The 18389-nt window shown below is 46.1% G+C and overlaps 1 protein-coding gene across 2 annotated transcripts; it reads left to right on the top strand.

The window, feature by feature from the left end:
• The first annotated feature begins 1760 nt into the window (after positions 1-1760).
• Positions 1761-16389, top strand: LOC115125573 (eukaryotic translation initiation factor 3 subunit J-A-like). 2 transcript variants are annotated; one of them, XM_065022251.1, is made up of 8 exons: positions 1761-1856; positions 1979-2076; positions 7683-7737; positions 7844-7938; positions 8366-8477; positions 13486-13647; positions 13782-13855; positions 14812-16389. In XM_065022251.1, the coding sequence occupies exons 1-8, from the start codon at positions 1814-1816 to the stop codon at positions 14944-14946; spliced, it is 774 nt and encodes a 257-aa protein (XP_064878323.1). In that variant the 5' UTR covers positions 1761-1813; the 3' UTR covers positions 14947-16389. The 2 variants fall into 2 exon arrangements, with proteins under 2 accessions (XP_064878323.1, XP_064878324.1); XM_065022252.1 differs by lacking the exons at positions 1761-1856; positions 1979-2076 and adding an exon at positions 3308-3417.
• The last annotated feature ends 2000 nt before the right edge of the window (positions 16390-18389 follow it).

Raw genomic sequence — 18389 nt, 5'->3', positions numbered from 1 at the left:
ATATTAGGCCCAGCCTGACCTCTTATACACTATATTAGGCCCAGCCTGACCTCTTATACACTATATTAGGCCCAGCCTGACCTCTTATACACTATATTAGGCCCAGCCTGACCTCTTATACACTATATTAGGCCCAGCCTGACCTCTTATACACTATATTAGGCCCAGCCTGACCTCTTACACACGATATTAGGCCCAGCCTGACCTCTTATACACTATATTAGGCCCAGCCTGACCTCTTATATACTATATTAGGCCCAGCCTGACCTCTTATATACTATATTAGGCCCAGCCTGACCTCTTATACACTATATTAGGCCCAGCCTGACCTCTTATACACTATATTAGGCCCAGCCTGACCTCTTATACACTATATTAGGCCCAGCCTGACCTCTTATACACTATATTAGGCCCAGCCTTTGGAACTGTGGTTTTCCTAGATATGGCTATTATATTGTGATTACTACATCCGATGGATTTGGATACTGCTTTAAAGCAGATTTCTGCAGCATTAGTAAATATGTGATCAATACATATTGACAATTAGATTCCTATGCTGTTTATAGGGGCGGCAGGGTAGCCTAGTGGTTAGAGCGTTGGACTAGTAACCGAAAGGTTGCAAGTTCATATCCCCGAGCTGACAAGGTACAAGTCTGTCGTTCTACCTCTGAACAGGCAGTTAACCCACTGTTCCTAGGCCGTCATTGAAAATAAGAATTTGTTCTTAACTGACTTGCCTAGTTAAATAAAGGTAAAATATAGCTACCCTGATAGGTTGATTGATAACCTGAACCAGGTTACAGCCACTAGTTACCATTTGAAGCTTTCTCTTGAGTGGGTAGCCTGATGAAAGCCAGTCAATATTTAAATCACCCAGAAAATATACCTTTCTATTAGTATCAAAGGTGGAGGCGTGGCTGTTTTATATTCAGAACCACATTTCTGTAAATCTTAGAGAGGATCTCATGTTAAATACTGTTGAAGTAATATGGCTACAGGTTAATCTGCCTCACCTAAAGCCCCTTCTGGTAGGAAGCTGCTATAGACCACCAAGTGTTAACAGTCTGTATCTGGATACTGTTCCTAGGCCGTCATTGAAAATGCTTGATCATGTCTTTGATACTAATAGAAAGGTATATTTTCTGGGTGATTTAAATATTGACTGGCTTTCATCAGGCTACCCACTCAAGAGAAAGCTTCAAACTGTAACTAGTGGCTGCAACCTGGTTCAGGTTATCAATCAACCTATCAGGGTAGCTATATTTTACCTTTATTTAACTAGGCAAGTCAGTTAAGAACAAATTCTTATTTTCAATGTTTTCAATTGTCACAATATGTAAATAAATGTGTGCACAAAATTTGAGAGAAATAAGCTTTTGTGCTTGTGGAAGATTTCTGGAATCTTTTATTTCTGCTCATGAAACATGGTACCAACACTTTACATGTTGCGTTTATATTTTTGTTCAGTGTAGATCGGGTACACCAATATAATTGACTGCTGAAGCTGCACCCCACAATAGTCTATTTTACTGACCAGTCACAAAAATGACTATGAAATCACCTTATATTCAGTGAAATGAAGAAAGATATTCATTTTTATTTTCCATCATTTTAGATATTCTGTACATGTGTAACTGACAGTATTTTTTTGTTGGCTTGATCTAATTCTATGTTGTCACTAAATAGGAAGCAGCAATGACTGGACAGACAAGAATAATGGGAGCATACACACGACAGCACAGACCTATATGTACGTGAATTTTCTCTCGGAACCAAAGAGCCAGTTACCGATTGTACACACACGGAATTCATTATGATCAGACACACAGGCAAGATGGCGGAGGGAGATTCATGGGGTAAGAATCCACCTGTGTGTGGAATGGCGTATTATTCAAGTTATACCTCATCGTTGACAATTACACATATCAGAGAGTATAGTTTAAGTTTGTAAAAAAAATGTGTGTATTGTTGGTCTTAGATGCTGACACTTTTGATCCGGATGAGCTTGTTATCGGGACCAAGAAGGCTGTTGTAGCGGATAAATGGGAAGGCGAGGACGAGGATGACGATATCAAGGTAACCAGCTAACTTAATTAGCTGGCTAACATCACAGTTGACGAGTGGACAACCAAAACAACACCAGATCATTTATCGAGAACGTGTATTTTACTCTGAATATCACCTGAACCTTAAATTGATTTCGAGGTCCTCTCTTCGCATCCTAGTTAACTAACGTTAGATCACCCAGAACCCAGATGATGTGCACAGTGTTAGCCAGTTAGCTAAAGTTTAGCCGAGTGGTCCCCAGTCTAGCGAGGACCAGTCGGGACTCATAGGATGACAGTTATTTATATATATATAAATCTATACAGTGGGGAGAACAAGTATTTGATAACACTGCCGATTTTGCAGGTTTTCCAACTTACAAAGCATGTAGAGGTCTGTAATTTTTATCATAGGTACACTTCAACTGTGAGAGACGGAATCTAAAACAAAAATCCAGAAAATCACATTGTATGATTTTTAAGTAATTCATTTGCATTTTATTGCATGACAAGTATTTGATACATCAGAAAAGCAGAACTTAATATTTGCTACAGAAACCTTTGTTTGCAATTACAGAGATCATACGTTTCCTGTAGTTCTTGACCAGGTTTGCACACACTGCAGTAGAGATTTTGGCCCACTCCTCCATACAGACCTTCTCCAGATCCTTCAGGTTTTGGGGCTGTTGCTGGGCAATACGGACTTTCAGCTCCCTCCAAAGATTTTCTATTGGGTTCAGGTCTGGAGACTGGCTGGGCCACTCCAGGACCTTGTGATGCTTCTTACGGAGCCGCTCCTTAGTTGCCCTGGCTGTGTGTTTCGGGTCATTGTCATGCTGAAAGACCCAGCCACGACCCATCTTCAATGCTCTTACTGAGGGAAGGAGGTTGTTGGCCAAGATCTCGCGATACATGGCCCCATCCATCCTCCCCTCAATACGGTGCAGTCGTCCTGTCCCCTGGGCAGAAAAGCATCCCCAAAGAATGATGTTTCCACCTCCATGCTTCACGGCTGGGATGGTGTTCTTGGGGTTGTACTCATCCTTCTTCTTCCTCCAAATACGGCGAGTGGAGTTTAGACCAAAAAAGCTATATTTTTGTCTCATCAGACCACATGACCTTCTCCCACTCCTCCTCTGGATCATCCAGATGGACATTGGCAAACTTCAGACGGGCCTGGACATGCGCTGGCTTGAGCAGGGCGACCTTGATTGCGCTTCAGGATTTTAGTCCATGGCTGCATAGTGTGTTACTAATGGTTCTTTGAGACGGTGGTCCCAGCTCTCTTCAGGTCATTGACCAGGTCCTGCCGTGTAGTTCTGGGCTGATCCCTCGCCTTCCTCATGATCATTGATCATTGATGCCCCACGAGGTGAGATCTTGCATGGAGCCCCAGACCGAGGGTGATTGACCGTCATCTTGAACTTCTTCCATTATCTAATAATTGTGCCAACAGTTGTTGCCTTCTCACCAAGCTGCTTGCCTATTGTCCTGTTGCCCATCCCAGCCTTGTGGAGGTCTACAATTTAACCCTGATGTCCTTACACAGCTCTCTGGTCTTGGCCATTGTGGAGAGGTTAGAGTCTGTTTGATTGAGTGTGTGGACGGGTGTCTTTTATACAGGTAACGAGTTCAAACAGGTGCAGTTAATACAGGTAATGAGTGGAGAACAGGAGGACTTCTTAAAGGAAAACTAACAGGTCAGTAGTGGTAGTACAGGTCAGTAGTACAGGTCAGTAGTACAGGTCAGTAGTGGTAGTACAGGTCAGTAGTACAGGTCAGTAGTAGTAGTAGTACAGGTCAGTAGTGGTAGTACAGGTCAGTAGTGGTAGTACAGGTCAGTAGTAGTAGTACAGGTCAGTAGTACAGGTCAGTAGTAGTAGTACAGGTCAGTAGTAGTAGTACAGGTCAGTAGTACAGGTCAGTAGTAGTAGTACAGGTCAGTAGTAGTAGTAGTACAGGTCAGTAGTGCTGGTCAGTAGTACCGGTCAGTAGTACCGGTCAGTAGTGCCGGTCAGTAGTACAGGTCAGTAGTACAGGTCAGTAGTACAGGTCAGTAGTACCGGTCAGTAGTGCCGGTCAGTAGTGCTGGTCAGTAGTGGTAGTACCGGTCAGTAGTGCTGGTCAGTAGTGGTAGTACAGGTCAATAGTGGTAGTACAGGTCAGTAGTACAGGTCAGTAGTACCGGTCAGTAGTGCTGGTCAGTAGTGGTAGTACAGGTCAGTAGTACAGGTCAGTAGTAGTAGTACAGGTCAGTAGTACAGGTCAGTAGTAGTAGTAGTACAGGTCAGTAGTGGTAGTACAGGTCAGTAGTGGTAGTACAGGTCAGTAGTACAGGTCAGTAGTACAGGTCAGTAGTAGTAGTACAGGTCAGTAGTAGTAGTACAGGTCAGTAGTAGTAGTACAGGTCAGTAGTACAGGTCAGTAGTAGTAGTACAGGTCAGTAGTAGTAGTAGTACAGGTCAGTAGTGCCGGTCAGTAGTACAGGTCAGTAGTGCCGGTCAGTAGTGCCGGTCAGTAGTGCCGGTCAGTAGTACCGGTCAGTAGTGCCGGTCAGTAGTACAGGTCAGTAGTACAGGTCAGTAGTGCCGGTCAGTAGTGCCGGTCAGTAGTACAGGTCAGTAGTACAGGTCAGTAGTACCGGTCAGTAGTACCGGTCAGTAGTGCTGGTCAGTAGTGGTAGTACCGGTCAGTAGTGCTGGTCAGTAGTGGTAGTACAGGTCAATAGTGGTAGTACAGGTCAGTAGTACCGGTCAGTAGTGCTGGTCAGTAGTGGTAGTACAGGTCAGTAGTACAGGTCAGTAGTACAGGTCAGTAGTAGTACAGGTCAGTAGTACAGGTCAGTAGTACTGGTCAGTAGTGGTAGTACAGGTCAGTAGTAGTAGTACAGGTCAGTAGTGGTATTACAGGTCAGTAGTACAGGTCAGTAGTGGTATTACAGGTAAGTAGTGGTATTACAGGTCAGTCGTGGTAGTACAGGTCAGTAGTACAGGTCAATAGTGGTAGTACCGGTCAGTAGTGCTGGTCAGTAGTAGTAGTACAGGTGCACCGTGAGGCCGAAGCCATTGTTGATAGCAGCTGCCTTGTGAATTCACATGGAATTAAAAAAAAATCTTATTTTTAAACAGGATTTATTTTTTACGTGGATTTTGAATGTTTTCTATTTGTCACATCCCTAGAGTCACCTACCATTTATAATTCAAACAGTGGATACAGACGTCATTGTCCTCGTTGCTGGGATGTTCCATTTTACCAAGGATTATCCAACGATAGATCTGTGGTTTGCTTTAGGAAAGGGTGAAACCTACCAGGACATTTGCATCAACACCATCTGAGAAAGCTTTGCTTCCACAGGTTGATTTCAGGATTGATCAGTCCTTGCATCCATAGCTCTGTACATTTTAAGTAATTCATTTCTCCGGGCCCATCCCGCTTTTTACCAAAACAGGGGCGGGGAGAGCGCTTTGTTATTGTTTCCATTGCAGCTCTGTCGCTTTAAGGAAAACATTTTGAATTACTACTTCATTTCATGTTATGAAAATTTTCCTTAAGCTATTTTAAACATGTTCATTACCATCTACATTGGCAGCCATTTTGAATTCTGCTTCCTAATTTAAGTTTGCATTTCGTATCATCTGAAGAATGTTTAACAAATGTCATGCTTTTATCTGTTGCATAACATTTTATGGTCAAATACCAGCTGTTATGGCAGCCATTTTGATTTTTTGTTGTTGCAATAACTCGCTTCCTGGTTAAGTTTGAAAAATACCCTACTGGGGTATATTTTCATATAATCTGAGAAATGTTTGTACCAAATTTCATGCTTGTATCCACCGTTTGCTGGATCCACCTTGCAGCTCAACATTAAAGGCATTGGATTACTAGCCCCATTAGCTAACTATTCTATCAACTTAGCTATCGTATGGGATGCTTATTAGTCACGTACACTTTTGTTTACTAGTGATCACGAGTAAACAAATAACATCCAGTGATTAGTAGTACTACTGACCTGTACTACTAACCTAGTGGTTAGAGTGGAGGGGTGGCAGGTAGCCTAGTGGTTAGAGCGGAGGGGTGGCAGGTAGCCTAGTGGTTAGAGCGGAGGGGCGGCAGGGTAGCCTAGTGGTTAGAGCGGAGGGGTGGCAGGTAGCCTAGTGGTTAGAGCGGAGGGGCGGCAGGGTAGCCTAGTGGTTAGAGCGGAGGGGTGGCAGGTAGCCTAGTGGTTAGAGCGGAGGGGTGGCAGGTAGCCTAGTGGTTAGAGCGGAGGGGCGGCAGGTAGCCTAGTGGTTAGAGTGGAGGGGTGGCAGGTAGCCTAGTGGTTAGAGCGGAGGGGTGGCAGGTAGCCTAGTGGTTAGAGCGGAGGGGCGGCAGGTAGCCTAGTGGTTAGAGCGGAGGGGTGGCAGGTAGCCTAGTGGTTAGAGCGGAGGGGCGGCAGGTAGCCTAGTGGTTAGAGCGGAGGGGCGGCAGGTAGCCTAGTGGTTAGAGCGGAGGGGCGGCAGGGTAGCCTAGTGGTTAGAGAGGAGGGGCGGCAGGGTAGCCTAGTGGTTAGAGAGGGGCGGCAGGGGCGGCAGGGTAGCCAGGGTAGCCTGTGGTTAGAGCGGAGGGGCGGCAGGGTAGCCTAGTGGTTAGAGCGGAGGGGCGGCAGGGTAGCCTAGTGGTTAGAGCGGAGGGCGGCAGGGTAGCCTAGTGGTTAGAGCGGAGGGGCGGCAGGGTAGCCTAGTGGTTAGAGCGGAGGGGCGGCAGGGTAGCCTAGTGGTTAGAGCGGAGGGCGGCAGGGTAGCCTAGTGGTTAGAGCGGAGGGGCGGCAGGGTAGCCTAGTGGTTAGAGCGGAGGGGCGGCAGGGTAGCCTAGTGGTTAGAGCGGAGGGGCGGCAGGGTAGCCTAGTGGTTAGAGCGGAGGGGTTAGAGCGGCAGGGTAGCCTAGTGGTTAGAGCGGAGGCGGAGGGGCGGCAGGGGGTAGCCTAGTGGTTAGAGCGGAGGGGCGGCAGGGTAGCCTAGTGGTTAGAGCGGAGGGGCGGCAGGGTAGCCTAGTGGTTAGAGCGGAGGGGCGGCAGGGCCTAGTGGTTAGAGCGGGGCGGCCCTAGTGGTTAGAGCGGAGGGGCGGCAGGGTAGCCTAGTGGTTAGAGCGGAGGGGCGGCAGGGTAGCCTAGTGGTTAGAGCGGAGGGGCGGCAGGGTAGCCTAGTGGTTAGAGCGGAGGGGCGGCAGGGTAGCCTAGTGGTTAGAGCGGAGGGGCGGCAGGGTAGCCTAGTGGTTAGAGCGGAGGGGCGGCAGGGTAGCCTAGTGGTTAGAGCGGAGGGGCGGCAGGGTAGCCTAGTGGTTAGAGCGGAGGGGCGGCAGGGTAGCCTAGTGGTTAGAGCGGAGGGGCGGCAGGGTAGCCTAGTGGTTAGAGCGGAGGGGCGGCAGGGTAGCCTAGTGGTTAGAGCGGAGGGGCGGCAGGGTAGCCTAGTGGTTAGAGCGGAGGGGCGGCAGGTAGCCTAGTGGTTAGAGCGGAGGGGCGGCAGGTAGCCTAGTGGTTAGAGCGGAGGGCTAGGAACCGAAAGGTTGCAACTGTTCCCCGGCCGTCATTGAAAATAAGAATTTCTGAAGCTTACGTCCATTTGTCCCTAACCTTGTTTTCTCCTGTTTCCTGTTTTGTAGGACAACTGGGATGATGACGAGGAGGAATTGAAAAAAACAGAAGAGAAAAAAGCAGGTATTTTTTTAAACCACTTGAATTGAACCACTGAGATCTGACTATTAATTGAATACAAGCTCAATAGTTATTTATTTTTCTCTCTTTTTTTCTCTTGTCTTTGTAGCAGAGACCAAACTTTCTGAAAAGAAGAAATTAGCTGAAAAAATCAAGGAAAAGGAAAGTTTACAAATGAAAAAACAAGAAGAGCTGAGAAAGCGGGTAGGTGTTTTTGAAAATTTTTAAAGTAGATGTTTTGCATACAGGGATATTTTTTTCTTGTCGTTGCTATGGAGTACATTCGTAATGGCTAGTCGTCACCATAACCAACCCAGCTACTGCAACAATGACTGCTAGTTTGCTTATGGAAATTCAGCAGAAACTTGACCTTTTTTTTGCTTTAAGCCAATTTCCCTGATTATTTGAGTTGTATTTATCAAATTTTAAAGTTTCATTTTAAATCACTAGGATAGACTTTTTAATTTTGGTTTGGGCCCATATTAGGAAACAAACTGTATTTCATCTGGTTTTCCAGACCCAGATTAAGCCTCTAAAATCAACCTTAAGGGGTTTCACACACTGTCCATGAATAACAAAGTCATTGGCTGCTGGATCTGAAAGTATATTTCTCTGTGTGTTTGTTTGTTAGTTAGAGGAATCACAGGAAACAGAACTCTCACCGGAGGATGAGCTAGCAGAGAAACTCAGAGTGAAGAAGCTACAGGAGGACTCTGATCTTCTATTGGCTCAGGAGGCTTTCGGTAAGAGACCTGTATTACAGGAGGACTCTGATCTTCTATTGGCTCAGGAGGCTTTCGGTAAGAGACCTGTATTACAGGAGGACTCTGATCTTCTATTGGCTCAGGAGGCTTTCGGTAAGAGACCTGTATTTCAGGAGGACTCTGATCTTCTATTGGCTCAGGAGGCTTTCGGTAAGAGACCTGTATTACAGGAGGACTCTGATCTTCTATTGGCTCAGGAGGCTTTCGGTAAGAGACCTGTATTTCAGGAGGACTCTGATCTTCTATTGGCTCAGGAGGCTTTCGGTAAGAGACCTTTATTTCAGGAGGACTCTGATCTTCTATTGGCTCAGGAGGCTTTCGGTAAGAGACCTGTATTACAGGAGGACTCTGATCTTCTATTGGCTCAGGAGGCTTTCGGTAAGAGACCTGTATTTCAGGAGGACTCTGATCTTCTATTGGCTCAGGAGGCTTTCGGTAAGAGACCTGTATTACAGGAGGACTCTGATCTTCTATTGGCTCAGGAGGCTTTCGGTAAGAGACCTGTATTTCAGGAGGACTCTGATCTTCTATTGGCTCAGGAGGCTTTCGGTAAGAGACCTGTATTACAGGAGGACTCTGATCTTCTATTGGCTCAGGAGGCTTTCGGTAAGAGACCTGTATTACAGGAGGACTCTGATCTTCTATTGGCTCAGGAGGCTTTCGGTAAGAGACCTGTATTACAGGAGGAGGTGTACGTCTCTGAATAAGAGCGTCTGCTAAATGACTCCATGTACAGAAAAAAAAAAGAACTTTTGCTTAATGAAATGGTCAGTAAGCAAATAAGTACATGGTTCAATTTGGTCAAATAAAGTACCGGTCCTAAGTTTGGACACCTACTCATTCAAGGGTTCTTCTTCATTAAAATAATTATATTTTCTACATTGTAGAATAATAGTGAAGACCATCAAAACTATGTGATAACACATATGGAATCATGTAGTAACCAAAAAAGTGTTAAACAAATCAAAATATATTTTAGATTCTTCAAAGTAGTCACTCTTGCACACTCTTGGCATTCTCTCAACCAGTTCCATGAGGTAGTCAACTGGAACGTCCTTGGTTGCAACACTCCACTACCGAGTTCCAAACTTCCTCCGGGAGCAACGTCAGCACAATAACTGTTAGTCGGGAGCTTCGTGAAATGGGTTTCCATGGCCGAGCAGCCGCACACAAGCCTAAGGATCACCATGCACAATGCCAAGTGTCGGCTGGAATGTTGTAAAGCTCGCCGCCGTTGAACTCTGGAGAAGTGGAGATGAATTCTCTGAAGTGTTGAATCACGCTTCACCATCTGGCAGTCCAACAAAAATAATCTGCGTTTGGCGGATGCCAGGAGAACGCTACCTGCCCGACTGCATAGTGCCAACTGTAAAGTTTGGTGGAGGAGGAATAATGGTCTGGGGCTGTTTTTCATGGTTCGGGCTCCTTAGTTCCAGTGAAGGGAAATCTCAAAACTACAGCATAGAATGACTTTCTAGACGATTCTGTGCTTTCAAATTTGTGGAAACAGTTTGGGGAAGGCTCTTTCAACATGACTACCCCCGTGCACAAAGCAAGGTCCATGCAGAAATGGTTTGTCGATCAGTGTGTTTAGAACTTGACTGCCTGCACAGAGACCTGACCTCAATCCCATCGAAAGCCTTCGGGATGAATTGGAATGCTGACTGCGGACCTAATCGCCCAACATCAGTGCCCGACCTCACTAATGCTCTTGTGGCTGAATGGAATCAAGTCCCCGCAGCAATGTTCCAACATCTATTGGAAATCCTTCCCAGAAGAGCTGAGGCTGTTATAGCAGCAATGTTCCAACATCTAGTGGAAAGCCTTCCCAGAAGAGCTGAGGCTGTTATAGCAGCAATGTTCCAACATCTAGTGGAAAGCCTTCCCAGAAGAGCTGAGGCTGTTATAGCAGCAATGTTCCAACATCTAGTGGAAAGCCTTCCCAGAACATTTACATTTACATTTAAGTCATTTAGCAGACGCTCTTATCCAGAGCGACTTACAAATTGGTGCATTCACCTTATGACATCCAGTGGAACAGCCACTTTACAATAGTGCATCTAAATCTTTTAAGGGGGGTTGAGAAGGATTACTTTATCCTATCCTAGGTATTCCTTAAAGAGGTGGGGTTTCAGGTGTCTCCGGAAGGTGGTGATTGACTCCGCTGTCCTGGCGTCGTGAGGGAGTTTGTTCCACCATTGGGGGGCCAGAGCAGCGAACAGTTTTGACTGGGCTGAGCGGGAACTGTACTTCCTCAGTGGTAGGGAGGCGAGCAGGCCAGAGGTGGATGAACGCAGTGCCCTTGTTTGGGTGTAGGGCCTGATCAGAGCCTGGAGGTACTGAGGTGCCGTTCCCCTCACAGCTCCGTAGGCAAGCACCATGGTCTTGTAGCGGATGCGAGCTTCAACTGGAAGCCAGTGGAGAGAGCGGAGGAGCGGGGTGACGTGAGAGAACTTGGGAAGGTTGAACACCAGACGGGCTGCGGCGTTCTGGATGAGTTGTAGGGTTTAATGGCACAGGCAGGGAGCCCAGCCAACAGCGAGTTGCAGTAATCCAGACGGGAGATGACAAGTGCCTGGATTAGGACCTGCGCTGCTTCCTGTGTGAGGCAGGGTCGTACTCTGCGGATGTTGTAGAGCATGAACCTACAGGAACGGGCCACCGCCTTGATGTTAGTTGAGAACGACAGGGTGTTGTCCAGGATCACGCCAAGGTTCTTAGCGCTCTGGGAGGAGGACACAATGGAGTTGTCAACCGTGATGGCGAGATCATGGAACGGGCAGTCCTTCCCGGGAGGAAGAGCAGCTCCGTCTTGCCGAGGTTCAGCTTGAGGTGGTGATCCGTCATCCACACTGATATGTCTGCCAGACATGCAGAGATGCGATTCGCCACCTGGTCATCAGAAGGGGGAAAGGAGAAGATTAATTGTGTGTCGTCTGCATAGCAATGATAGGAGAGACCATGTGAGGTTATGACAGAGCCAAGTGACTTGGTGTATAGCGAGAATAGGAGAGGGCCTAGAACAGAGCCCTGGGGACACCAGTGGTGAGAGCACGTGGTGAGGAGACAGATTCTCGCCACGCCACCTGGTAGGAGCGACCTGTCAGGTAGGACGCAATCCAAGCGTGGGCCGCGCCGGAGATGCCCAACTCGGAGAGGGTGGAGAGGAGGATCTGATGGTTCACAGTATCGAAGGCAGCCAATAGGTCTAGAAGGATGAGAGCAGAGGAGAGAGAGTTAGCTTTAGCAGTGCGGAGCGCCTCCGTGATACAGAGAAGAGCAGTCTCAGTTGAATGACTAGTCTTGAAACCTGACTGATTTGGATCAAGAAGGTCATTCTGAGAGAGATAGCGGGAGAGCTGGCCAAGGACGGCACGTTCAAGAGTTTTGGAGAGAAAAGAAAGAAGGGATACTGGTCTGTAGTTGTTGACATCGGAGGGATCGAGTGTAGGTTTTTCAGAAGGGTGCAACTCTCGCTCTCTTGAAGACGGAAGGGACGTAGCCAGCGGTCAGGGATGAGTTGATGAGCGAGGTGAGGTAAGGGAGAAGGTCTCCGGAAATGGTCTGGAGAAGAGAGGAGGGGATAGGGTCAAGCGGGCAGGTTGTTGGGCGGCCGGCCGTCACAAGACGCGAGATTTCATCTGGAGAGAGAGGGGAGAAAGAGGTCAGAGCACAGGGTAGGGCAGTGTGAGCAGAACCAGCGGTGTCGTTTGACTTAGCAAACGAGGATCGGATGTCGTCGACCTTCTTTTCAAAATGGTTGACGAAGTCATCTGCAGAGAGGGAGGAGGAGGGGGGGGAGGGGGAGGAGGATTCAGGAGGGAGGTGAAGGTGGCAAAGAGCTTCCTAGGGTTAGAGGCAGATGCTTGGAATTTAGAGTGGTAGAAAGTGGCTTTAGCAGCAGAGACAGAAGAGGAAAATGTAGAGAGGAGGGAGTCCGAAAGGATGCCAGGTCCCCAGCCAGAAGAGCTGAGGCTGTTATAGCAGCAATGTTCCAACATCTAGTGGAAAGCCTTCCCAGAAGAGTGGGGGCTCCATTTCCGCTGTTATAGCAGCAATGTTCTGCCTTCCCAGAAGAGCTATTATAGCCTGCTTCCCAGCCAGAAGAGCTGAGGCTGTTATAGCAGCAATGTTCCAACATCTAGTGGAAAGCCTTCCCAGAAGAGTGGGGGCTGTTATAGCAGAAATGTTCCAACATCTAGTGGAAAGCCTTCCCAGAAGAGTGGAGGCTGTTATAGCAGCAATGTTCCAACATCTAGTGGAAAGCCTTCCCAGAAGAGAGGAGGCTATTATAGCAGCAATGTTCCAACATCTAGTGGAAAGCCTTCCCAGAAGAGTGGGGGCTGTTATAGCAGAAATGTTCCAACATCTAGTGGAAAGCCTTCCCAGAAGAGTGGAGGCTGTTATAGCAGCAATGTTCCAACATGTAGTGGAAAGCCTTCCCAGAAGAGTGGAGGCTGTTATAGCAGCAATGTTCCAACATCTAGTGGAAAGCCTTCCCAGAAGAGTGGAGGCTGTTATAGCAGCAATGTTCCAACATCTAGTGGAAAGCCTTCCCAGAAGAGTGGAGGCAGTTATAGCAGCAATGTTCCAACATCTAGTGGAAAGCCTTCCCAGAAGACTGGAGGCTGTTATAGCAGCAATGTTCCAACATCTAGTGGAAAGCCTTCCCAGAAGAGTGGAGGCTGTTATAGCAGCAAAAGGGGGGGACCAACTCCATATTAAATGCCCATGATTTTAGAATGAGATGTTCGACAAGCAGGTGTCCACATACTTTTGGTCATGTAGTGTATGTTGAATGATAAATATTTAAGGCTGACAGTCTACACGTCTTACAGATTCATAGCTTTACAGAGAATCTGCGATTTTATATCGCAGAATGTCTGGTTTAAGTATCAAGAGTTTTAGACATTGTCAACACCAGTTGCCTGTGGAAAGCTTCATATCATTGGTGCTCAAATCATTTTTTTCCCCCTTCTCAAATCAGGTGTGGTCAACAACGTAAAAGGAATTGATGCTATAAGCCCGTCTTCTAAAGATGAGTTCACAGAGTTTGAAAAGTTGTTAAAAGACAAGATATCACCTTTTGAGACTTCAATACACTATTCCGGCTTCCTAGAGTCCTTGTTTCGAGACCTCTGTCTCTCATGTAAGTATTGATTTAATAATGTACAGTTTGAAAAGTAACTAATGTTATTGGTCATGCATCTCAATGGTCAGTGGGGCTGTATGTCCCTGTATTGTATGAAATACTGTTTTAACTGTGCATCTCTTATGTTACAGTGGAGGTAGAGGACTTGAAGAAAGTCAGCAACTCCCTGACAGTCTTACTAAGTGAAAAACTGAAACAGGAAAAGGTTAGTGTTTTTTTTTTTTTTTTTTTAATTTCAAAATGACGACAAAAAAAAGTAAAAAAAAAAAAAAAATCTGTGACAAAACTGACATGCTTTATTTACAAAAAAAAACAAAAGCAAGCTTTTAAAATGGTCACATAGAGACATTTATCACCAGTATCCGTGGTCTACTTAGACCGGTATTCAGTATCCATGGTCTACTTAGACCGGTATTCAGTATCCATGGTCTACTTAGACCGGTATTCAGTATCCATGGTCTACTTAGACCGGTATTCAGTATCCATGGTCTACTTAGACCGGTATTCAGTATGCATGGTCTACTTAGACCGGTATTCAGTATGCATGGTCTACTTAGACCGGTATTCAGTATGCATGGTCTACTTAGACCGGTATTCAGTATCCATGGTCTACCTAGACCGGTATTCAGTATCCATGGTCTACTTAGACCGGTATTCAGTATCCATGGTCTACTTAGACCGGTATTCAGTATCCATGGTCTACTTAGACCGGTATTCAGTATCCATGGTCTACTTAGACCGGTATTCAGTATCCATGGTCTACTTAGACCGGTATACAGTATCCATGGTCTACTTAGACCGGTATTCAGTATCCATGGTCTACTTAGACCGGTATTCAGTATCCATGGTCTACTTAGACCGGTATTCAGTATCCATGGTCTACTTAGACCGGTATTCAGTATCCATGGTCTACTTAGACCGGTATTCAGTATCCATGGTCTACTTAGACCAGTATACATGGTCTACTTAGACCAGTATACATGGTCTACTTAGACCGGTATTCAGTATCCATGGTCTACTTAGACCGGTATTCAGTCATGTTCATTAGGCATCAAACGGAAGAAAACAGACTGAAACAGTGAGGCGTCCCCTAATGGAAATGATGATTAAAAAATGAATTACTGTCATAAGACAAAAGGAATCCGTCTTTATTTCCAACAGCAGCTGAATAAAGGAAAGAAGAAAAAGAAAGGTGTGGTTCCTGCCGGAGGGATGAAGTCCAAGATGAAGGATGACCTATCGGACTACGGAGAGTTCGATGGAGGTTACGCACAAGACTACGAGGACTTCATGTGACACCAATCTGCGTCTCAAACGGACACCCTGTTCCCGATGTAGAACCCTTATATAGGGGATAGGGTTGCATTTAGGAGGCTTCCACTGTCTGTCCCCATTCCCCCTCCGCTCTGCTCCACCAAGCCCCCTCAGAGCATGACCTATGACCTATTCTACTGCCCAGAGCCGTCCAATGATAACCACCGTTATGTCGCCCGCCGCCAGCCGCACACAAACTCCATTCTGAAAAGAAGTGCTGAATGGTTTGACGAGGAACGTCTGATTTCAACGGGGTTGTTTCTCCTCGTTAGAAATTCCTTCAACGATTCCTCGAAACTGACTGACCAATAAGACTGTGTTCTGGATGCGAAAACCCAGCAGCAAACTTGTTTTTTTCCCCCCCAATCCTAGAATGAGTTTAATTTGATATTTTCAAAGAAATGACAAACAAAATTGAATTGTTACTGTTTGACGAAGGAAAATACATTTTGTGTTCCGTGCAAATCAGATTATTACTATTTTATTAAATATTTTTTTTACTCAAAGGATGGCTATTGGCATTCTGAAATATAATACTACATTGTTATGTGAAGAATATAGTTCTCCAAATGTCCGTTCGGTGCTCATCACATATTACACTTGGGAATATATTGATCCTTGACATCATATAGTATTTTTCAGGAGAAAATGTCCAAATGAGTCAAGGAGTTTAGGACCAGTTGAGAAAAGCAACATTGACATGTTCAATCAATACAGGACTCGGTTTGCATGGTCACATAGTCTAATAATATTTTTTGGGGGGTGAATTCCTAAATTCCGTGTTTAAAGATTGATTACTTCTAGTTGTAAGGAGGGTAATATTGCCTTGAACATTCTTCCCCCTACATTTATATGAATTTTCTAGGAAAATAATACAAAATGTTACGTTAGAGTAATTTAAGGCTAGGAAGTATTGAAGCCACACAAGTCAGTGTGTGAACAGAGGCCCATATATACTGCTGAAATGAATATGATGTAACCATAGTCTTAACTGCTGGTGTATTTTAATGGAGAAATAATGGCGCTGAAAATAATCTGTTATGTAGCATTTCAATAAATAGCCGTAGGGTCAAGTAGAAAACACGGCGCTGACCATTTCATCCTGGGCCTATGTTCACACGCTGATCTAGAATCAGATTCCCCCCCTTCTTATTCATTATGATCAGAAAAGGCTAAACTGATTCTAGAGCAGCACTGCTACGCTGAGAAACCCAGTATAATCGCTTCCACTGAGTTGAAGCAATAATCACTCTAGGTCTCCTTGGCATTACTTTGCACGGCTTGTATCAAGTGAGGTGAGAAACAGACCAAATGTATTTAGGAAAGAAGGTTGTACTGGGTTATTATCACTTGTTTTTCTTTTTCACAGCACATTTTCAGGATTGGTAATGGAAATATAAACATAATATTAAAGATTAAAGTTGTCATATTTTATCCACCTAATTTAATAAAATCACTGTTTTTAAAAAAGTATATATATTTTTTTAATGCATTTTAGAATTTGGTTCATTTTGGCTAAACAAATATGACCTATTTTAAATGTTATTTATGGATTGATCTGCTAATTGCGCCCAGGGCATAACGGGGAGAGTGGTGAACGAGTTACCGACTAACTACCTTAACGTCAAAACAAATAACAGTCTCTATTGTATTGGGGGAATTAATCTCGTTCATCAGACGAGTTGAATCAGTGTTTTTTGGTCAACGTATTGTGACATGGAATCCATGTGGGAAATATATTGGATTTGGAAGAAAGAAAAAAAGGTCGTGACTTGTTTTCGAGGGTGAAATTTCAAACCACAATATTGTGTCGTCATGGTAACCAACATTTGAACATAGACGAACCTTGCAATATCAAGTTGAACATGTTCCTTTAAAACAGTGTCAGATCGATCAATGTCATATCCACGATCAGAAGAAAGATAACAATAGGTTTGGCAGCACATCCTACTGGAAAAATAGAAAAATAGCTATGATAGTTGTCACTGACTATTACCAATGAGCTATCGTGAGAATGATTGTCGAAAGGTCTCCACTTAAAAACGAAATAGATTCACTGTTGCTATCGAAGTCATTCTGAAGGGTAGATTTAACAGATGCACATTATCCTGCTTTATCACTATTTAGGCCTGTAAACTGAGTGTACAAAACATTAGGAACACCTTCCTAAATTTGAGTTGCACCTCCTTTTGCCCTCAGAACAGCCTCAATTCTACAGGGCGTTGGAATCTACAAGGTGTTGAAGGCGTTCCACAGGGATGCTGGTCCATGTTGACTCCAATGCTTCCACAGGGATGCTGGTCCATGTTGACTCCAATGCTTCCACAGGGATGCTGGTCCATGTTGACTCCAATGCTTCCACAGGGATGCTGGTCCATGTTGACTCCAATGCTTCCCACAGTTGTGTCAAGTTGGCTGGATGTCCTTTGGGTGGTGGACCATTCTTGATACATACGGAAAACTGAGCGTGGAAAACCCCAGCAGCGTTGCAGTTCTTGACACAAACCGGTACGCTTGGCACCTACTACCATATCCCTGTTCAAAGGCACTTAAATATTTTTTGTCTTGTCCCTTCACCCTCTGAATGGAACACAAACCCAATCCATGTCTCCATTGTCTCAAAGCTTTAAAATCCTTTAACCCGTCTCCTCCCCTTCATCTACACTGGGCTGTAGTGACCCGCTCCTCTGGGCTGTAGTGACCCGCTCCTCTGGGCTGTAGTGACCCGCTCCTCTGGGCTGTAGTGACCCGCTCCTCTGGGCTGTAGTGACCCGCTCCTCTGGGCTGTAGTGACCCGCTCCTCTGGGCTGTAGTGACCCGCTCCTCTGGGCTGTAGTGACCCGCTCCTCTGGGCTGTAGTGACCCGCTCCTCTGGGCTGTAGTGACCCGCTCCTCTGGGCTGTAGTGACCCGCTCCTCTGGGCTGTAGTGACCCGCTGGGCTGTAGTGACCCTCTCCTCTGGGCTGTAGTGACCCGCTGTAGTGACCCGCTCCTCTGGGCTGTAGTGACCCGCTCCGCTGGGCCGTAGTGACCCGCTCCTCTGGGCCGTAGTGACCCGCTCCTCTGGGCCGTAGTGACCCGCTCCTCTGGGCCGTAGTGACCCGCTGTAGTGACCCGCTCCTCTGGGCCGTAGTGACCCGCTCCTCTGGGCTGTAGCGACCCGCTCCTCTGGGCTGTAGTGACCCGCTCCTCTGGGCTGTAGTGACCCGCTGGGCTGTAGTGACCCGCTCCTCTGGGCTGTAGCGACCCGCTGTAGTGACCCGCTCCTCTAGGCTGTAGTGGAGCGGGTCGAGAGCTCCTAGTTCCTCGCTGTCCAAATTACTAAGGACTTAAAATGGTCCACACGTGCGCACAGTCGTGACCCGCTCCGCTGGGCTGTAGTGACCCGCTCCTCTGACAGGTAGCGACCGTTGTAGTGACCCGCT

Source organism: Oncorhynchus nerka, linkage group LG9a, assembly GCF_034236695.1.
Source record: "Oncorhynchus nerka isolate Pitt River linkage group LG9a, Oner_Uvic_2.0, whole genome shotgun sequence".
NCBI classification, from domain to species: domain Eukaryota; kingdom Metazoa; phylum Chordata; class Actinopteri; order Salmoniformes; family Salmonidae; genus Oncorhynchus; species Oncorhynchus nerka.
This window is presented reverse-complemented; position numbering and strand designations above follow the sequence as displayed.